Source organism: Archocentrus centrarchus, unplaced genomic scaffold (assembly GCF_007364275.1).
Source record: "Archocentrus centrarchus isolate MPI-CPG fArcCen1 unplaced genomic scaffold, fArcCen1 scaffold_24_ctg1, whole genome shotgun sequence".
NCBI lineage: Eukaryota > Metazoa > Chordata > Actinopteri > Cichliformes > Cichlidae > Archocentrus > Archocentrus centrarchus.
In genome coordinates, this window is record NW_022060254.1 from 5,903,510 (window position 1) to 5,922,720 (window position 19,211).

The 19,211-nt window shown below is 45.9% G+C and overlaps 1 protein-coding gene across 1 annotated transcript; it reads left to right on the plus strand.

Annotated features, from left to right (window-relative positions):
- Window positions 1-168: 168 nt before the first annotated feature.
- LOC115775770 (uncharacterized) lies at window positions 169-16,260 on the plus strand. The gene is made up of 8 exons (XM_030723302.1): window positions 169-242; window positions 483-812; window positions 890-991; window positions 2,778-3,104; window positions 8,583-8,912; window positions 11,279-11,581; window positions 12,354-12,698; window positions 12,853-16,260. Exons 1-8 carry the CDS (start codon window positions 185-187, stop codon window positions 12,912-12,914), a joined length of 1,857 nt encoding a protein of 618 aa, XP_030579162.1. The 5' UTR covers window positions 169-184; the 3' UTR covers window positions 12,915-16,260.
- Window positions 16,261-19,211: the final 2,951 nt, after the last annotated feature.

A 19,211-nucleotide genomic window follows, 5' to 3' on the forward strand; every position in this document is an offset into this window, starting at 1 on the left:
GCAGCAGCTGTGTGTAGATCACTGATCTCTGTACTTCTAAGATGAAACCTCAGACTTTGCTTTTTGATAAAGCTCTGTTCCTGCTGTGTTCCTGACTCCTTCTCACCTGGTTAAAGGTGTTCTGCTGCTCCTGAATGATCAGTAAAGATTAAACTGTGAGGATCTCATGCCTTTTCTGGACCTAATGAACGACCCTGTTGCCAGTGCTGGGTTAGCCACTTGTTGCTGGATGTCCACCACAGGTTGTGTGCCTACAGTGTTATCCCATCAGTTCAGAGGGTGCTGAGCATCCTTCATCTGATCATTTTTTGTAGTCCTTCAGCATGATGGTTTCTCTCAGATGGGAACTTGTTTATTCCTTCCTGCAGTGAATACATTTAGTATGTAGATACTCAGACCTGAGTGTGTGTCACTGCTCCAGTTCCCATCAGTGTGACTGCTGCTGCTTCTACAGCTCATATTGTGGTTTATTGTCCTCTCAGACCAGCAGGTGAAGGTGAAGGTGGAGGAAGGCTCAGAGTCTGTCATCCTGCCCTGCAAAACACCACCTGACCTGCCCGAGGACACCAGGGTGGTGTGGACTCGCTATGACCCAGAACTCATGGTGGTCCATGTGTATTCAAACAGCAGTAACAACCCTGAAAATCAGCACTGCCATTACTTCGAACGCACAAAGATGAACGACCTGCTGAGAACTGGAGACCTCAGTCTGACCCTGAAACAGCCCACACAGAGAGACACAGGAGGATACATCTGCACCATCTACAGGGACAAAGACATCCTGAGACAGAAAGTAGTGCTGCAGGTCAAAGGTCAGTGTGGTGATTACAGGTCAGAGGTCAGTGCTATAGAGGTGGGTCAAAGTCATGTTTTTTATGTGTCTCCACAGAACAATTTCCATCCTGGGCCATAGCTCTCCTGGTTCTCCTGGTTCTTTTTCTTGTGGTTTTTGGAGGTCTTTTATTTAATTTTCGTCAGTATTTCATGTCAGGTGAGTCTCTCCTACTACACTACTCTTATGGGGGAGGGGTCACTGTGTCTATTGTTCAGAACAGAGCTCCCAGGGCCCTCTTCCAGGAAGCAGGTTTAGCTCCAACTCTGGTTTGTTGACCCTAAAATGAAGAAACTCTGGTTTTCAGTTCCAGAAAGAGCTAACTCCAACTCTGAGTCAGTTACCACGGTAACAGACTCCAACTCTGAGTCAGTCACCATGGTAACAGACTCTGTGACCCTAACCTGGCAGGATTTATCCAACAACCTCTGAGTGTCTCTCTGACTCCGCCCCTCCTGCTGCACCTGAACCACCTGTCTGACACTCCCATTCATTTCCTCCTTCATAAAGTGGCTGTCAGAGCGTCAGAGGAGCAAATTCATCTGCAGACGTTTGTGTTTCTACAAGCTCTGAAATCCCAGTTAGACGTTAGTTTGTTATTTTGTAACATGAAGCTTTTACAGTCGTCGTAAGGACGGAGACAGCGATGATGTCACGCATTTATAATGAGGCAGCTGCAGCTGTCAGACTGTCAGTCAGTTCCTCTGAAACATTTACTGTAGTTACTGTAGCATCACTGTTACATCACACTGATCTGGATGAAGCTGCTGACACAGAACACACTGATCAATGATCAATGATTAATGATTGGTCGTGTTGGAAAAACTTACTGATGAAAAAATGTCTGGATACTGGAGATGATGAGAATGTTTGAGTGAAGATGAGGCTGAAATGATTTGAAGACTTCAAACTGAACTAAATGGATTTAAAGTGACTGAAATCAACATTTTGAAAGATCTGCAGTCTGAAATTCAGAGTATGAATCTCCGCATATTTTCACTGAAAATCACCTAAATCATTGATCATCGGCTCTATAACGGATCAGCAAACCGTGTCCGAGCCCACCTGCACAGCAGGAGGATCCAAACGGATCAGGATCAGGGATTCAGATCGGATAAGGTCCAGATCCAGTTCAGACTCCAGTCATTTTCCAGCTCATCCAGTCTGGATCCGTTCAAAATGGATTCATTTTCCTGACACGATCTGCATTCTTTAATTAAAATTTCTCATCCTCCCAAACTGGACTGAAATATTTAAAACCTATAAAGCTGAGACATTCATTATAACATGAAACTGTGACTGACCTTTGACCTTTAACAGTAACTCAGTGAAACATCTCTGCTGTGGCTGTCAGAGAGCCGTCATCTATCAGTGAAGCTGATCTCAGATCAGATTAAAATGGTTAAACTGGAAACATTAAAGCAGTTTTTCTGTAAATCTCTTTTTTTATCCAGTAACAGCAGAAATAATGAAATTCTCCATTAAAATACAGTTTTATTAAATAAACCCAGAGTTTGTTGAACCTGCTTCCTGGAATTGGCCCTGTTCTTCTTCTGTAGTGGTAAACAGCAGGCTGCCATGGAAACATGTGCTGACAGGAAGTGTTGCAGCAGCTTCAGTAAATGTTCCTCCTTGAGTTGTGCTCAGTCATGTGGTGGAGAGCTTCAGATGTTCAGAGGAGACACATGAGATCTTCATGGTTTCTGTGCTGATGTGTGTGAGACGTGGCCAACTGTGGAGGCTCAGTGTGTCTGTTCTTCTGCTCTTCATCCAACATGTCTGCAGCTCTTTACAGGATGCTGTGACTAGTTACCAAAGAACGAGTCAGGAACACATCAGGAACAAACTGACACACAATCTGAGACTAGGAGGAGGGGACAGGGAGGTCATGTGACCATCAGACCTGCTGCTGATGTCATCATGTTGTGATTTGTTGTCTTCTCAGTTTACAAGGTGGAGGTGGACTCAGGGGTGGAGTCTGTCCAGCTGCCCTGCAAGACCAGAGTTCGCCTGCTGAAAGATGCTAAAGTGGAGTGGAAGGACAGAAAGAACAGGAAAGTCCACGTGTATCAGAGCGGCTCTGACCAGCCTGAAGAACAGGACCAGGAATACAAAGGACGAACGAAGATGAAGAGAAAACTGCTGAAACCTGGAGACTTCAGTCTGACCCTGAAACACCCCTCATCCTGGGACAGAAACGTCTACACCTGCACCGTCTACAACAAGGATGGAAAGATCCTGATGAAGAAACAGGTTTTGCTCCATGTCAGAGGTCAGTGCTACACATATGAGGACAGAGTCACCCCCCCCTTTAAATATGAAAAATGTTTCCCAATGCAGTTAAACAAAACAAGCAATTTTTAACAGTGTTTCCAAAATTCAGAAGACCCTTATGAGTGAAAAAACAAGGGAACAGTTTACCCTGCCCGGGATAGGGTTACCGGGGCCCCACCCTGGAGCCAGGCCTGGGGAGGGAGCTCGAGGGAGAGCGTCTGGTGGCCAGGCATTAGCCCGTGGTGCCCGAAGAGGTTACATGGGCCCGCCCTCCTGCAGGCCCACCACCCGCAGGAGGTGTTGTAGGGGTCGGGTGCAGTGTGTGTCGGGCGGTGGCCGAGGGCGGAGGCCCTGGCGGACTGATCCCCGGCTATCGAAACTGGCTATTGGGACATGGAATGTCACCTCTCTGGTGGGGAAGGAGCCTGAGCTGGTGCGTGAGGTTGAGAGATACCAGCTAGATATAGTTGGGCTCACCTCAACGCATGGCCTGGGCTCTGGAACCAGTCTCCTGGAGAAGGGCTGGACTCTGTTCCAGTCTGGAGTTGCCCTCGGTGAGAGGCGGCGAGCTGGGGTGGGTATTCTTGTATCCCCCGGCTTGCTGCCTGTACGTCGGAGTTTTCACCGGTGGACGAGAGGGTAGTTTCCCTGCGCCTTCGGGCTGGGGAACGGGTCCTGACTGTTGTTTGCGCTTATGTGCCGAATGACAGTTCAGGGTACCCACCCTTTTTGGAGTTGCTGGGCGGGGTGCTGGAGAGTGCTCCATCTGGTGACTCCATAGTCTTGCTGGGAGACTTCAATGCTCACGTGGGCAATGACAGTGAGACCTGGAGGGGCGTGATTGGGAGGAACGGCCTGCCCGATCTGAACCCGAATGGTGTTTTGTTATTGGACTTCTGTGCAAACCACAGTTTGTCCATAACAAGCACCGTGTTTGAACATAAGGATGTCCATAAGTGCACATGGCACCAGGACACCCTAGGTCGCAGGTCGATGATCGATTTTGTAATCGTATCATCAGATCTGCGGCCGTATGTTCTGGACACTCGGGTGAAGAGAGGAGCTGAGCTGTCAACTGATCACCACCTGGTGGTGAGTTGGATCAGGTGGCGGGGGAAGATGCTGGACAGACCTGGCACACCTAAACGTATTGTGAGGGTGCGCTGGGAACGCCTGGCAGAAGCCCCAGTCCGGGAGATCTTCAACTCCCACCTCCGGCAGAACTTCGACAGCATTCCGAGGGAGGCTGAGGACATTGAGTCCGAATGGACCATGTTCCGCACCTCCATTGTTGAGGCTTGCTGCTCAGAGCTGTGGCTGCAAGGTGGTTGGTGCCTGTCGTGGTGGTAACCCCCGAACCACATGGTGGTCACCGGAGGTGAAGGGAGCCATCAAGCTGAAGAAAGAGTCCTATCGTGCTTGGTTAGCCTGTGGGACTCCGGAGGCAGCTGACAGGTATCGACAGGCCAAGCGGAATGCAGCTCGGGTAGTGGCCAAAGCAAAAACTCGGGTGTGGGAGGAGTTCGGTGAGGCTATGGAAAAAGACTTTCGGACGGCATCGAAGCGATTCTGGCAAACCGTCAGGCGACTCAGGAGGGGAAAGCAGTGCTTCACTCACACTGTTTATAGTGCGGGGGGGGGGGGGGGGGGGGGGGGGGGGGGGGGGGGTCTGGGGGGGGGGGGGGGGGGGGGGGGGGGGGGGGGGGGGGGGGGGGGGGGGTGGGGGGGGGGGGGTGCTGCTGACTTCAACTGAGGCTATAGTCGGACGGTGGAAGGAATACTTCGAGGACCTTCTGAATCCCACTGACATGCCTTCTGTAGTGGAACAGAGTCTGGGGATGAGGGGGATGACTTGACCATCACTGGGGGTGAGGTCACTTGAGGTAGTTAAACAACTCCTTGGTGGCAGAGCCCCTGGGGTGGACGAGATTCGCCCTGAGTTCCTGAAGGCTCTGGATGTTGAAGGGCTGTCTTGGTTGACACGCCTCTGCAACATCGCGTGGAGATCTGGGGCAGTGCCATTGGATTGGCAGACCGTGTGTGGTCCCCATCTTTAAGAGGGAGACCGGAGGGTGGTGCTCCACTTTCAGGGGTCACACTACTCAGCCTCCCCGGTAAGGTCTATGCCAGGGTGTTGGAAAGGAGGGTGCGTCCGTTAGTCGAACCTCGGATTCAGGAGGAACAATGCGGTTTTCGTCCTGGTCGTGGAACGCTGGACCAGCTCTTTATCCTCTCAAGGATATTCGAGTGTGCGTGGGAGTTTGCCCAACCAGTCTACATGTGCTTTGTGGACTTGGAGAAGGCATTCGACCGTGTCCCTCGGGGTGTTCTTTGGGAGGTTCTGCGGGAGTATGGGGTGTCTGGCCCATTGTTGCGGGCCATTCAGTCCTTGTACAACCACAGTGAGAGCTTGGTCTGTATAGCCGGTAATAAATCGGATTCGTTTCCTGTGGGTGTTGGACTCCATCAGGGCTGCCCTTTGTCACCGATTCTGTTCATAATTTTTATGGACAGAATTTCTAGGCGTAGCCAGGTGGCGGAAGGCAGAGTCTCATCTCTGCTTTTTGCAGATGATGCGGTTCTGTTGGCTTCATCAGGGGGGGCCTCCAGCTCGCAGTGGTACGGTTCGCAGCCGAGTGTGAAGCGGCTGGCATGAGAATCAGCACCTCTAAGTCTGAGGCCATGGTCCTCAGCCGGAAAAGGGTGGAGTGCCATCTCCGGCTCAGGAACGAGTTCATGCCTCAAGTGGAGGAGTTTAAGTATCTCGGGGTCTTGTTCACGAGTGATGGGAGAAGGGAACGGGAGATCGACAGGCGGATCGGGGCTGCTTCTGCAGTGATGCGGACGCTGCACCGGTCAGTCGTGGTGAAGAGGGAGCTTAGCGTAAAAGCGAAGCTCTCGATTTACCGGTCGATCTACATTCCTACCCTCACCTATGGTCACGAGCTTTGGGTAGTGACCGAAAGAATAAGATCGCGAATACAAGCGGCAGAAATGAGTTTCCTTCGAAGGGTGGCTGGCCTCTCCCTTAGAGATAAGGTGAGGAGTGCGGCCATCCAGGAGGGGCTCAGAGTAGAGCCGCTGCTCCTCCACATCGAAAGGAGCCAGTTGAGGTGGCTTGGGTATCTGATTAGGATGCCTCCTGGCCGCCTCCTGGGTGAGGTGTTCCGGGCATGTCCCACCGGGAAGAGGCCCCGTGGTAGACCCAGGACACGCTGGAGAGATTATATATCTCGGCTGGCCTGGGAACGCCTTGGGGTCCCTCCAGATGAGCTGGAGGAAGTGGCTTGGGAGAGGGAAGCCTGGGCTTCTCTGCTTAGGCTTCTGCCCCCGCGACCCGGCCCCGGATAAGCGGAAGAAAATGGATGGATGGATGGATGGATGGATGTTTCCAAAATCCTAGTTTAGTTTTGGATGTTTACATTTTTTACTTTGCAGGTTTGGAATAATTAGCTACCCTGTTGCTAATTTTCAGTTGTGTATCAGTTTTGTTGGATAACAGCCTGCAGTCCTTTGCTGTAGTTTTCCACTCCACACCTGAGCAATCCCAGCTCATTCTTCTTCAGGAATTCTCTCCAGCTCCTCCAGATCTGATGGTCTTCTTGGTCTTCAGGTCACTCCACAGGTTTCCAGTGAGATTCAGTATTTGCAAGCCAGTCAGTAACCTTCACTTTGGTCTTCTGGAGGTCGCTCTTCACCAGGGTCCTGTTCCAGGAAAATGAGGAAACTCAGGTTTTCGGTTCCAGAAAGAGCTAACTCCAACTCTGAGTCAGTTACCATGGTAACAGACTCTGTGACCCTAACCTGGCAGGTTTTATCCAACAGACTCTGACTCCACCTCCACTGTGGGGAGGGTGTTGTTTCTCCAAACATGAGCAGCGTCTCTGTGGCCAAACAGCTAAAGTTTTATCTCATCTGACCAAAGAATGAACTTCCCATGTGCACAATCTTTTCCAGGCTTTTTGGAGCTAGCTTGGTTAGATGCTCTAATTAGACTTGTAGGGTCTTTTCGGCCTCTGTACACAACCTACAAAGTGTCCGACCTCATGTCCACATTTCTGCTTGTGTAGCTGGATTGTGTGTTAATTACCTTGTGGTTGCGTGCTGGTGTTTTATATGCGGTGCCGGCTGGGACTTTTTTTGGTCCTCGCTCTTTGTGCTCAGTTTTTTGGCTGCAAACATATTTGTCCCTGTTTGTTCACTTCCTTCATTCCCTCACGACCATTCTGATAGTTTCAGCAGTCTCCCTCCAGGAATTTGCTGACATTTGTGAGTCCTTATATTGATGCTTTGATTATTATTCCTGATTGTTATTCTCTGACTTTATAAAGCAGCCAGAAATGCACAAGGACTGAACAGGTTAATCACAATGTTGCGGGCTGAGTGGACCCGACGAGTAGTCACGTTTCTCCAGAGGTGAACATCAGGTTATCTCGTAGGATCAGAGCGGTTTCTGTAGCCGCTGTGCGCTTCTCAGGTGGACTTTGATGTTGGTGGTTTTTCCTGACTGAGACGTGTTCCACACATTTTTCTTCATCCACAACAAGACTCTCGATTCTGTCTGTGCTATCATACTCAAAAAAACTCCATATGGGACTCTGCCGCTTCCTCTGCAGACCGCTGCCATTACTTGGAGGACCAGCACGCACACAGCTGCCCAGTGGCGCTCCCAGCTTAAACTCGGAGAGCTACAAGGCTTTAAAAAAATGACAAACAAGAAAATGAAAATCAGTTTATCTCTAATTTCAGTTAGTTTTAGTTAGTTATTGTTTTTTCCTTTTAATCATAGTTTTTATTTATTTCAGTTAACAACAATGTTTTTTCAATTTCAATTTTCATTATTGCATTTGTTTTCATTAACTATAATAACCCAGGTGTCGACCCACGTTGACTAGGTACTAATGGAAAAGAAGCCTTAGTTCCAGTGAAAGGAGCTCTTAATGCTTCAGCATACCAAGATGCTTTGGATGATTTGATGCTCCCAACTCTGTGGGAACGGTTTGGGGATGGCCCCTTCCTGTTCCAACATGACTGCACGCCAGAGCACAAAGCAGCTCCATAAAGACATGGATGAGCCAGTTTGGTGTGGAAGAACTTGACTGGCCTGCACAGAGTCCTGATCTCAGCCTGATGAATCAGAGCAGAGCCTGTGAGCCAGGCCTTCTCTCCAACATCAGTGTCTGACCTCACAGATGTGCTTCTGGAAGAATGGTCAGAAATTCCCATAAACACTCCTAAACCTGTGGAAAGACTTCCCAGAAGAGCTGAAGCTGTTACAGCAGCAAAGCGTGGGCCCACATCATATTAAACCCCCTGGATTAAGAATAGATGTTACTCAGGTTCCTGTGTGTGAAGGCAGACGAGTAAATATAGTATATATTTTCACTGCAAATATTTCACTTTATCCAGTCAAAGAAAATGTGCTGAGTGCTGCTGATGTCTGTACAGCTCATGTTGTGCTTTGTTGTCTTCTCAGTCTTACCGGTGAAGGTGGATTCAGGGGTGGAGTCCTTCCAGCTACCCTTCAAATCCACAGTTCTTCTGCCTGAAGATGCCAAAGTGGAGTGGAAGAATAATTCATACAGGACAGTCCATGTGTCTCAGAACTACCATGATCAGCCTGAGGAGCAGGACCAGTCATATAAAGACCGAACAGCAGTGAATAATGGCCTGCTGAGAACTGGTGACCTCAGTCTGACCCTGAAACACCCCGTAAACACAGACAGAGACACCTACACCTGCACCGTTTACAGTGGGAGGGGGGGAAACATCCTGATGAGGAAGCAAGTGGCGCTGAATGTCAAAGGTCAGTCCTCTGTATATAGAGATACTTAGATGAAGGTTTTCTAACCATTAGTCACCTTAGTCTTCAATAACACCATTATTTGTAAACTAGATATTTGTAAAGAAAAGCAGAGCATTTCAGCTGTGCCACAGGAAGTGGAGCAGTACATCTACCAATCAGGAGGTCAGCGGTTTGATCCCTGACTCACCCAGTCACAATGCTGATGTGTCACAGGGCAAGATATTGATCAGTGTTATAATAGTTTTTAATTTTACAATTAGATTTCAGAGTGGTTTTTATTATTTTTTTTATTTTTATTTCTTGCTTAGTTTTTGTTTAGTTTAGTTTTTCATACTTTGTCAGGTGTAAGAGTGACTATTGTGTAATAAAAAAGATACAGTTTAAAAATTTTATTCAACAACCAACTGTTCACAGACAGCAGCACTATGTGCTAATGTGTGTAATATTAAGGACTCACATGAACATCAACAGGGAGAAACAAAGAAAAACATGAACTCCCAAATCCACTAAACTCTACAACAAACTTCAGCGTCAGGAACTCTGGAGTGAAATGTGCTGCCCAGTGTCAGAAAGCTTTGTGTCAGTCTCAGGTCATCGATCCTCCAACAAACGCAGCTGAAAACAGGAATGACTCAGAACGAAACATTAAACTGTTCTGAAGCCCTGAGTGCTGAGTGCTGCTGAGCATCTGTGGAAGCAGCTGAAACCTGCAGTCTGGAGAATGAACCTGCAGACCTGAGACAGCTGAAGCAGTTTGATCAGGAGGGGTGGGCCAGAACACCTGTGGACAGGTTAAGGGTCCATCATTTTTGTCCAGGCCAGATTCATTAGTTTGTTTTTAAAATAAAAATAACAAGTAAACACTGAAATCTCGAGGTGACCCAGTTGGTGTCACAGTGTGGCTTGGTAATGTGCCTGGCCCCAGTATGCTCGTATGCACTCCTGATAACATCTGGGCATGCTGCTGATGACACAAGTGATGGTGTTCAGGGGATCTCCTCCCTTTCCTGGAACAAGGATCAGAGAGCTCCTGGACAGTCGGTGGTGCTGTGTGGTTGCTTTGGACACACTGATGCGTAACATCCCAGAGGTACTGGATTGATTCTGGTCTGGAGGATATGAGTTCCAGTCAGCAGCATCTCTGTCTTCATCACCCAGGAACTGCCTGCACACATTGGCCACATGTGGCTGGGTGTTATCTCACACCAGGCAGAGCCCACTGCACAAACACAAGGTCCGACCTTTCCTCCTGTTTCTCCTTCACAAAAGAGCAGACACTGGTATGTCCTCCACTCTCTTGAGAAATATGCGTGGATGTGCCACCCTGGAGGAGCTGCACAACCTGAATGGACCATCTAGAGAGCACTGCCTCCAAAACCCTCCCTGTTAGAGGCTGTCTTGGTTTTGCCTGTCCAGTGCACCTCTTGCTACTTCATTTATCACCAAAGCAGGTGAATGTTTACGCTCCCTAACTGGACAGGTCCATATCCCTGAAGGTTTACTGGCTTCTTTATACTGATGACAACAGGAACTGAAAATCTGCATCAGCTGAGTCAGTGTGTTTCACACACCAGTGTATTTTACTTGGACCATGTCGTACACTTTTTAATGTAAAACTATGACTATACCTGATGCAGCCACACATCAGATACTGATGGACTCAGCACAGTCAGACCTTTACAACAAACCATATTTGGTGCTTGTCCAAGGTGTACCTCACCTCTCACCTCTATGGCAGCTGGGATAGGCTCCAGAAGTCACAGGGGGTGTTTCTCAGATGTGGAGGGGGCCGATCCACAGAATTCACTTGGGGGTGAAAAGGGGGAGAAGTGGGGAGGAGGAAGTAAAACAAAGAATTTATTCAGCTTGTTTTCTTTCTGCGGACTTCCACCTTAAACCCGGTGATGTTCTTCACTGCAGTGCACACAGTGTGTTCTGCCTGAGTTTGGTGTCCAGCTTCCTTCTGTAGGAATCCTCACATTTCCTCAGTCTCAGGTCATGCTGCAGCCTCCTCCCCTCCTCCCTGAAGGCTTTCTTCATGTTACTAAGCAGTTCTCTCAGGTCACTGGTGATTCAAGGTTTATTGTCCTCAAAGCAGCTTACTGTCCTGGCTGGTAAGATGGTCTGGTCTGGTCTAGTCTGTAGACTAAGCAGTTCTGCAGAGCCTCATCTGTGCACCTCCTAACAACTTGTCTGATGGAGGGTGTCACGCTGTTACTGAGAGAAACACTCTGTGGTTTCAGCAGAACTAGCTTGTGGTCACTGTTCAGTGGAGCAACAGAACATATTTCAGACTGGAAGGAATCAAACATGTTTCCCTGCAAATATTATCATATCAGTCATGTTGTGCTATGTTGTCCTCTCAGTCCCCCAGGTGGAGGTGGAGTCAGGGGCGGAGTCTATCAAGCTGCCCTTCACAACCACCATTAGTCTGCCTGAAGGAGCTAAAATGGAGTGGACCAATGTACATAGGATGGTCCACATATATCCAGATGCTGCTGACCAAGCTGGACAACAGGACAAACATTACAGCGACCGAACAGAGATTGATGACGACTGTCTGACCCTGAAATACCCCACAGACAACGATGATGGCACCTACACCTGCACCGTCTACAGCAGGGAGGGAAACATCCTGCTGAAGAAACAAGTGGAGCTGAAGGTCAAAGGTCAGTGCTGTAAATACATGCAGCACCAACACACAGACACACACACAGCAAAAACATCCTGTCTCAGTTCTGCTAAGAATTAGGGCCATGCATCACCACAGCTGGGTTTGGAAATGAAAGCAAAAGAAAAGTTTAAAATTTAAAATCCTTCTCCTCACCTACAAGGTCTTCAATAATCAGGCCCCATCTTATCTCAAAGACCTCATAGTCCCATATCACCCCAACAGAGCACTTCACTCTCAGACTGCTGGCTTACTTGTGGTTCCTCAGATACTTAAGAGTAGAATGGGAGGCAGAGCCTTCAGCTTTCAGGCCCCTCTTCTGTGGAACCAGCTCCCAGCTTGGATTCAGGAGACAGACACCCTCTCTGTTTTTAAGATTAGGCTTAAAACTTTCCTTTTTAATCAAGCTTATAGTTAGGGCTGGATCAGGTGACCCTGAACCACCTCGTAGTTATGCTGCTATAGGCCTAGGCTGCTGAGGGGTTCCCATGATGCACTGAGGGTTTCTTTTTATTCACCCCCAACCAGATGACTGCCCCTTCCTGAGCCTGGTTTTGTTAAAAGGGAGTTTTTCCTTCCCACTGTCACCAAGTGCTGCTCATAGGGGGTCATTTTGACTGCTGGGTTTCTCTGTATTAATGTAGAGTCTACAGTGTAAAGCATATTGAGATGACTGTCTGCTGCGATTTGTTGTTAAAATAGAATTTCTTTACAATCCTACAAACCTGCTGCTGTCTGTACAGCTCATGTTGTGTTTGTTGTCTTCTCAGTCTGTCAGGTGGAGGTGGAGGAGGGGGCGGAGTCTGTTCAGCTGCCCTTTCAAACCACAGAAAACCTGCCTGAAGGCACTAAAGTGGAGTGGTGGCGTAAAGACCCCAAACCATCAAAGAAGGTCCACGTGTATCAGGAAGGTCCTGAAGAGCATGAAGAACAGCACCAAGATTACACGAACCGAACGAAGATGAATGAAGACCCTCTGACAACTGGAGACCTCAGACTGACCCTGGATCAGCCCAAAGAGGGAGACAGTGGAGAATACAGCTGTAAAGTCAGCAGCAGTGAGGAAAACATCTGGTTGGCCTACAGATACAAAACAGTTGTTCTTACAGTTAAAGGTTTGTTTGTTTCCTTGGTTTCTGGTGTGTGTGTGTGTGTGTGCATGCATGTGTGTGTGTGTGTGTGTGTGTGTGTGTGTGTGTGTGTGTGTGTGTGTGTGTGTGTGTGTGTGTGTGTGTGTATGTCTCTGACTGTCTTGTGTCTCCTCTGCAGGGAGAGCTCAGGTCCAGGATCAAACAGAAGAAGCTCCATTCATCCAACTCCAATCAGTTTGATCTGTTCTTTGATTATTGATCAGTGATGTCAGAGTGGAGTCAGTGTGATGTTGTTGTTGTGTGTTTGAGCCTTTTAGTGTCCATGAAGTTCTCTGCTGCCGTAGATCCTCTGAGCTATGACAGAGGTCTCACTCTGGAGGAAACTCTGAGCACTTTCCAGCAGCTCCTCCATCATGGAGGACGTTCCTCACTGTGGGAAGGTAAGGGAAAGAGGAGAGGAGGGACAGGTGGAGGAGAGAAGGCAGCTGACCTGTCATGTAAAGATGGGACCAAATTGGATGGGAATATAGCAATAAATAATAAATAAATATAGCAATACAATCTGAACTGTGTGGACAAAAATGAAATGTCATTGGTGTTTTAGATTAAATATATTTACTCAGGTTACTGATGGGCTGAGTGATAAATACCACCTGCACACAGTAAACTGTTATTATAATGTAATACGAGGCAGTGGAGCATCTGTGTGTCAGTGTTTTCAGGGTGATGTCACCTCCAGCCAAACATGCTGCAGCTGCTTTATGTTATTAAGCAGCAGAAACACAGGGACTGATAAACCAACCACATCTGCAGCTGGATTAGATGGAACAAGAAATCTTCATTACCATCTTTTAATTCTTAAGTGGTCTTCAGTGACAGTTGTGCAGCTTTCTGGAGTCCTTCTTTGGACATTGGCTGCTTTTTCACTCATTTTCAGTCCACTCCTTCTGACCACTTTCAGAGGAATGTTTTTTGTTTAAGCCACTTCACTCTGACGTATGACTCATTCAAGCATAAAAAAAAGCCCAAAGAGCTGTCAGCTGAAAGCCTGAGATTTCTCAGCACAGAGTGCAGATCTGAGCAAACTGAAAAAGCAAAGGGAGCAAAGTGCAGGACAAAAGGAGAAGTGAGAGGCCTGAAAAGAGAGCTGATCCATCTGTTTGTGGACTCATTGACAGCTCCTCAGGATAAAGCTGGTTTTCTTGTGCAGCTTTGTCAGTGTTGGAGAGAAGGATAAGAATATACAGGATCTTTGTTTGTGGGCCACTAGCAGGCAGATTTGTATGAGACTGTTCGGGGCTGGACTTGTCCCCATGCTTCCTCGTGTTTACCGCCTGGGCTGCCATCTGAAAGTGTGGAAACCTGCAGCTCAATGTGGCAGGAACCCAGTTTTGCTGCACAGCTTACTCTGCTGGACGGACGCTGTTCCCAGCCCTGCTGCACATGACCCGGAGGCTCCCTCCATCTAAATGATGGTAATTAACATGTTATGGACTCTTTTAACTTTGTTCATGTATCTGGGTCTGCCCACACTGCTGGACATACTTTGGACTTGGTCTTTAGTTATGGTGTTACCTGTGACCATCTGCACATAAGTGAAGTTGTCTTCAGGGACCATAAATCAGTTTCTTTTAATGTTTCCTTTAATCCGGAATCTTTTCCCCATCTAATCCAGCTGCAGATATAGTTGGTTTATCAGTCCCTGTGTTTCTGCTGCTTAATAACATAAAGCAGCTGCAGCATGTTTGGCTGGAGGTGAAGTTACCAAGCTAGTCCTGAAAACTGTCCCCTTAGAATTATAAGGTTCTATCTGCATTCTGACCAGTGTTAAGATATTAAATAATAGAAACTTAAGCGTAGACGTTTTATTGATGATTCTATTTTATCTGAGTTTTCTTCTCTTTTCAATTTTTAGCTCATCCTGGAGATAATGTTGAGCTCCTTGTTAACTCTTTTAATGAACACCATTCTCAATCATGTTGCTCCTTTGAAAACTAGTCATTGCTCTGTCAGTGCAGCCTTTGATACCATGGATCATAACATTTAACAGGCTTAGGGTTTTGGCTGCTATCTCTGGCTCAGCACTAGACTGGTTTTCCTCGTATTTATCAGATAGGACGTTCTCTGTTAGGACCAGCAAATTTAGTTCCACCATTGCCTCCCTAAACTGTGGGGTCCCACAGGGTTCAGTCCTGGGTCCATTATTTTTCTTTTTACATGCTCCCTTTAGCTGGCTTCATTCAAACTTTTAAGTTAATTTCTTACCATTTATACACTGATGACATTCAGCTCTATATGTCTTTAAAGCCCCAGTAGCTGGATAGGTTGTCCACCCTAGTCCAGTGTTTAACCCGGATCAGTGAGTGGCTCTACAGTAATTACCTTGTTTTAAATGCCAATAAGACTGAGACTATGATGATAGCCCCTCCTGATCTATAGCTGCAAATCAGTCAGGCTCTTGCCTCTTTTTGTCCCACCACTAAGTCCAGCATCCGTAATCTTGGTGTAATAATCGATTCCTCTTTGAGCTTTGACTCATGTCAGATCTCTGTCTCCGTCCTGCTTCTTTCATTTAAGGAACATCTCTAAGTTACGACATATGGTCTCCAAGGCTGATCTGGAAAAAATAATTCATGTATTTGTGTCTTTGTGTTAAGATTATTGTAATGTCCTGTTTACTGGCTTGGACAAATCATCTCTTTAATGTCTCTAAGCAATACAAAACGCTGCAGCCAGATTATTAACACATTCCAGCAAGCAAGCGCACATTACTCCGATTTTACATTCCTTACATTGAGTCCCACTTAATTTTAGGATTCATTTTAAAACTTTCATTTTCACATACAGAACATTAAACAGCCAGGCTCCAGCTTCTCGTAAAATATACTGCTTCTCACTGTCTTTGTTCGCAGGCTTAGAATTTGTTAGTTGTTCCCCGCAGACCACTAAGGACTGGCGGGGGGGCTTTCAGTCAGTGGCACCAAGGCTGTGCCACTTGTGCTCCCTAACTTGAATTATTAGTTTTTAGCTATTATGGTGTTTTATTACGGTTTTTGTTTTGTTTTGCATTTAGCATGTACAGCGCTTTGTGACTGTCTCTGAAAAGCCTTAAATAATCAAAGTTTACTTACTTACACACACGAGAAAGATCAGAAAATTTGAACAACTGATTGCCAAAACTTTTGTCCCTCTTTCTCCAGCAGCAGTAACCACAGTTTGGTCAGAGCTCTGCTAACAGAGGCGTTTAAAGCTGGGCGATATATTTGAAAAGCCTTCCACTGTACTTATGATGATCCTGATATATGACTATATCATATTTACTGAATGGAAATTTATGAAATAATAAATAAAAGAAGCACACAATGAGCAGCATGGAGGCGTTATTGGAAATAAACAGGTTTGCATATAGAAAATAACAGCTGTGCCATTAAAACCACCTTTCTGTGGACTGTTTGTATATTAAAGCTGTGATGGATAAAGAACCAAAACTGGACTTCATTTATACAAATGCAAAGATCCAAACTCTCTGAAATGCCTCGTACTGTGTTTGTGTATGTTTATGTGTATTTGAGTACACTGTGATATTCCCCTGTTTTGTTTTTTTTACTGTTTTCTATGAATTGTATTTTTTAAAAGAATAAAGTATAAAAATTGTCACCAGAACTCCAAATTAATGTGTCCAATTAACCAAAGCGAGTTTGTCTTTGATGACACATCTGAGCATGCGTGTGTGTGCCAGACCATTTCATCAAGTAGAGGTTGTATTAATAAGTTTTGACCCAAAGTTGAAGGACACACTAATTACTAGCTACTGTGGCATTTTCACACTGGATCCACCACTTTGGTACAAACAGTCTTTGAAGCAGCGGTCTCAAACTCAAACCACTGCTGGTTCAGTCATCTCAGTGGAGGGCCACTGTTTTGTGTGTGTGTGTGTGTGTGTGTGTGTCCCCTTCCCGTCTCACTGGGCTCAGGGATACCTTTCTTCTTCTTCTTCTTCTTCTTTCCAGTGTTTCTGTCTTCATCTCTTCCTCTGTCTGGGGCATCTTGGTGTTCCCAACATTGCCGTGCTGTCTCTGCTCCACCTGGACTCATTGCTCTAAAAAGACAACACAAAACTCACCAATGATTGACCTTTATAGAAGTATGAGACTTATGTGAGAAAAAAAAGTTCAAAGAACTCTTAAATTATCACCATCTAATCAAAATATGTAAAAAAATAAAATAAAATCCCAACTATACAATACAGAGTCCAACCTGTCATGCAGGGTTTGGTAACAGGGTGGACATTTTTGGATTAATTTAGTATCTAAGAACTAGGGTTTAATATTTTTCCCGAAAATGACATGAATCAAATCCCGGGAAAAGACGAGCCATTTCCCGGGAATCCCGGAAAAAGTTTTTTTTAATTTGATTTTAATTAGGCCTTCTGTAGCCTGTGTCGGCCTTAACCTATTGTGATATTGTAGAGGTAGCTTTCCAGCTATGTCCTGTTATGCCCAGTAGGGGGCAACGTTGGCTTGATTAACGCAATAAAACCTACATCTCAGCATTCGAGTGCTCGAGCTATGCGGTGTTGTATCGTTCCTCAACACTCCCTTAACAAATATAATTCGAATATTCCTCCATTGTACATGGAATTATACCAAGATATTTTACAACTGCTGGTGCAAAACAATACGGTTCATCTCCACAGCATTGATAAAGGCTCAGCCACGCTGTCGTGGGGACATCTGTTGCACTATATCTCCACCAGTGGAACGCTGTAACAGTCATTGAAAAGTTAACTACCGTACTGCACTATAATATGGCATAACACAGGGCCTTGAGTAATGCACTACGACTTGGTCATTGCCATTCTGGCAACAACAAATTTATAACACCGTGTCTGAGGGTTAAAGTAGGTTCGCTGTGAATCGTCTATTGAAAAACTGGCCAATCCTTATAGCCTAAAAAATATACATTTTACTCAACTCCATTTTAAAAGCGAAATATGTTAAAGTATCTATTTCATGATACTTTCTTCACACATTAGGCCCGTATCCTAATTCATGATTGTTAGTAAGCGGCTGCAAACGAGGAAAAGAAACACTCGAAGTTAAACAGATATTTCTTTATTGTTCAGGGCAGGCATATTTTATAGGCTATATAATGCAATAAAACAATATATAATAATATAAAATACCTTAGGGTAAACACATTGTCTACGATTTCAACAAATTAAAGAGGAAAAAAGTACAACTGTGTAATACCTCTATTAAAACGCTTGAGATGAAGGCTGAAGCCTTAAACGGAGGCTGAACGTGCCTGAAATGAAGAGTAATGCTTTTCGCATTAAACGAACCCTTCTCTCAATATTTCCTTAAATTTAACATTCTGAAGCTTTCTTTTCTTTCTGAAAGTCAAATCGACGCGCGCGACTTTTTTTCCCCGCTTTCCCGTCTTAACGTTTCCCGGGAAACGGGAAATGGTTCTGATCGCATTTCCCGGGAATCCCGGGAATCCGGGGATTAAACCCTATTCCATATACATCTATAATTATTTTTTATCATTAATCTACACTCCACTACACCCCATAATGACAAATTTAAAAGTGAATTTTAGGAGTTTTTTTTACTTATATTAACAAATGAACCAGAGCCATCATATTTCCATACGTATTCTGACCCTTTACTCTGAACTTAGATGTAAATACAGGCTCGAGTCTTTGATTTATGATGCTGCATTTTGGGGATTTTCTTCTTTCCAACCCTCTCACGCTTGGATGGCGCCTCTCAGTGGACAGTCATGTCATGTTGGAAGGTGAACCTTTGGCCAGTCTGAGGATCTGAATACTGCAGCACAGGTTTGAGGAGAGCTCTGTACTTTACTCCACCCTGAGCAGTCCCTGCTGCTGAAGAACACCCACAGCACGATGCTGCCTCCTCCGTGCATCACTGTGTTATTGCGTAGATGATGGGCTAAATCATTTCACTGCAAAGCGCCGATCAATGCACGCTAATCACCTGAGATTTTTAATACAGAATGGGCTCAGACTTTGAGATGAATTTATTCGGACTGAAGGGAAAAAAAACAGAATGGACATAAAAATCAGCAAATATGTTTAAGGTCAGACACACAAATCCAAATGTTTTATGGTTCTACTTGTATTCATTAAAACTGCTGAAGGTAAACACACACTGGAGCTTCTTCACTGGCAGCATGGAGGAGGTGAGTGTAAAATATGAAACCTAATTCAGGACAAAAATGTATTCACATGTTCCCCACATTCAGTGACAGCAGCAGGACACTCACAAGGTGAAACATGTTAAACAGGCAGTAGACAACAACAGCAACAACAACAATCAGAAAAAGTGACAGACACACTATCAGTCCTCTGCTGACTCCATCCTCTGTGGTTCCTCCTGTTGGACCTGCAGGTAGAAACAGCTGTCAGGTAGGTGATGAGTGAAGAACAGAACAGAATCCATGTCCTCTTCAAACTGCTGTCAGACATTATCTACTGCACTCTGATCACATCACTCAGACCAGCTGCTT

What these genes read in the sequence shown, in the direction of transcription:
- LOC115775770 (XM_030723302.1), top strand. Translation starts at nt 185, where the DNA reads ATGAACGACCCTGTTGCCAGTGCTGGGTTAGCCACTTGTTGCTGGATG. An exon ending in TTGCTGGATGTCCACCACAG is followed by an intron (nt 243 to 482) that starts GTTGTGTGCCTA and finishes TTGTCCTCTCAG; the next exon opens with ACCAGCAGGTGAAGGTGAAG. An exon ending in AGTTGTTCTTACAGTTAAAG is followed by an intron (nt 12,699 to 12,852) that starts GTTTGTTTGTTT and finishes TCTCCTCTGCAG; the next exon opens with GGAGAGCTCAGGTCCAGGAT.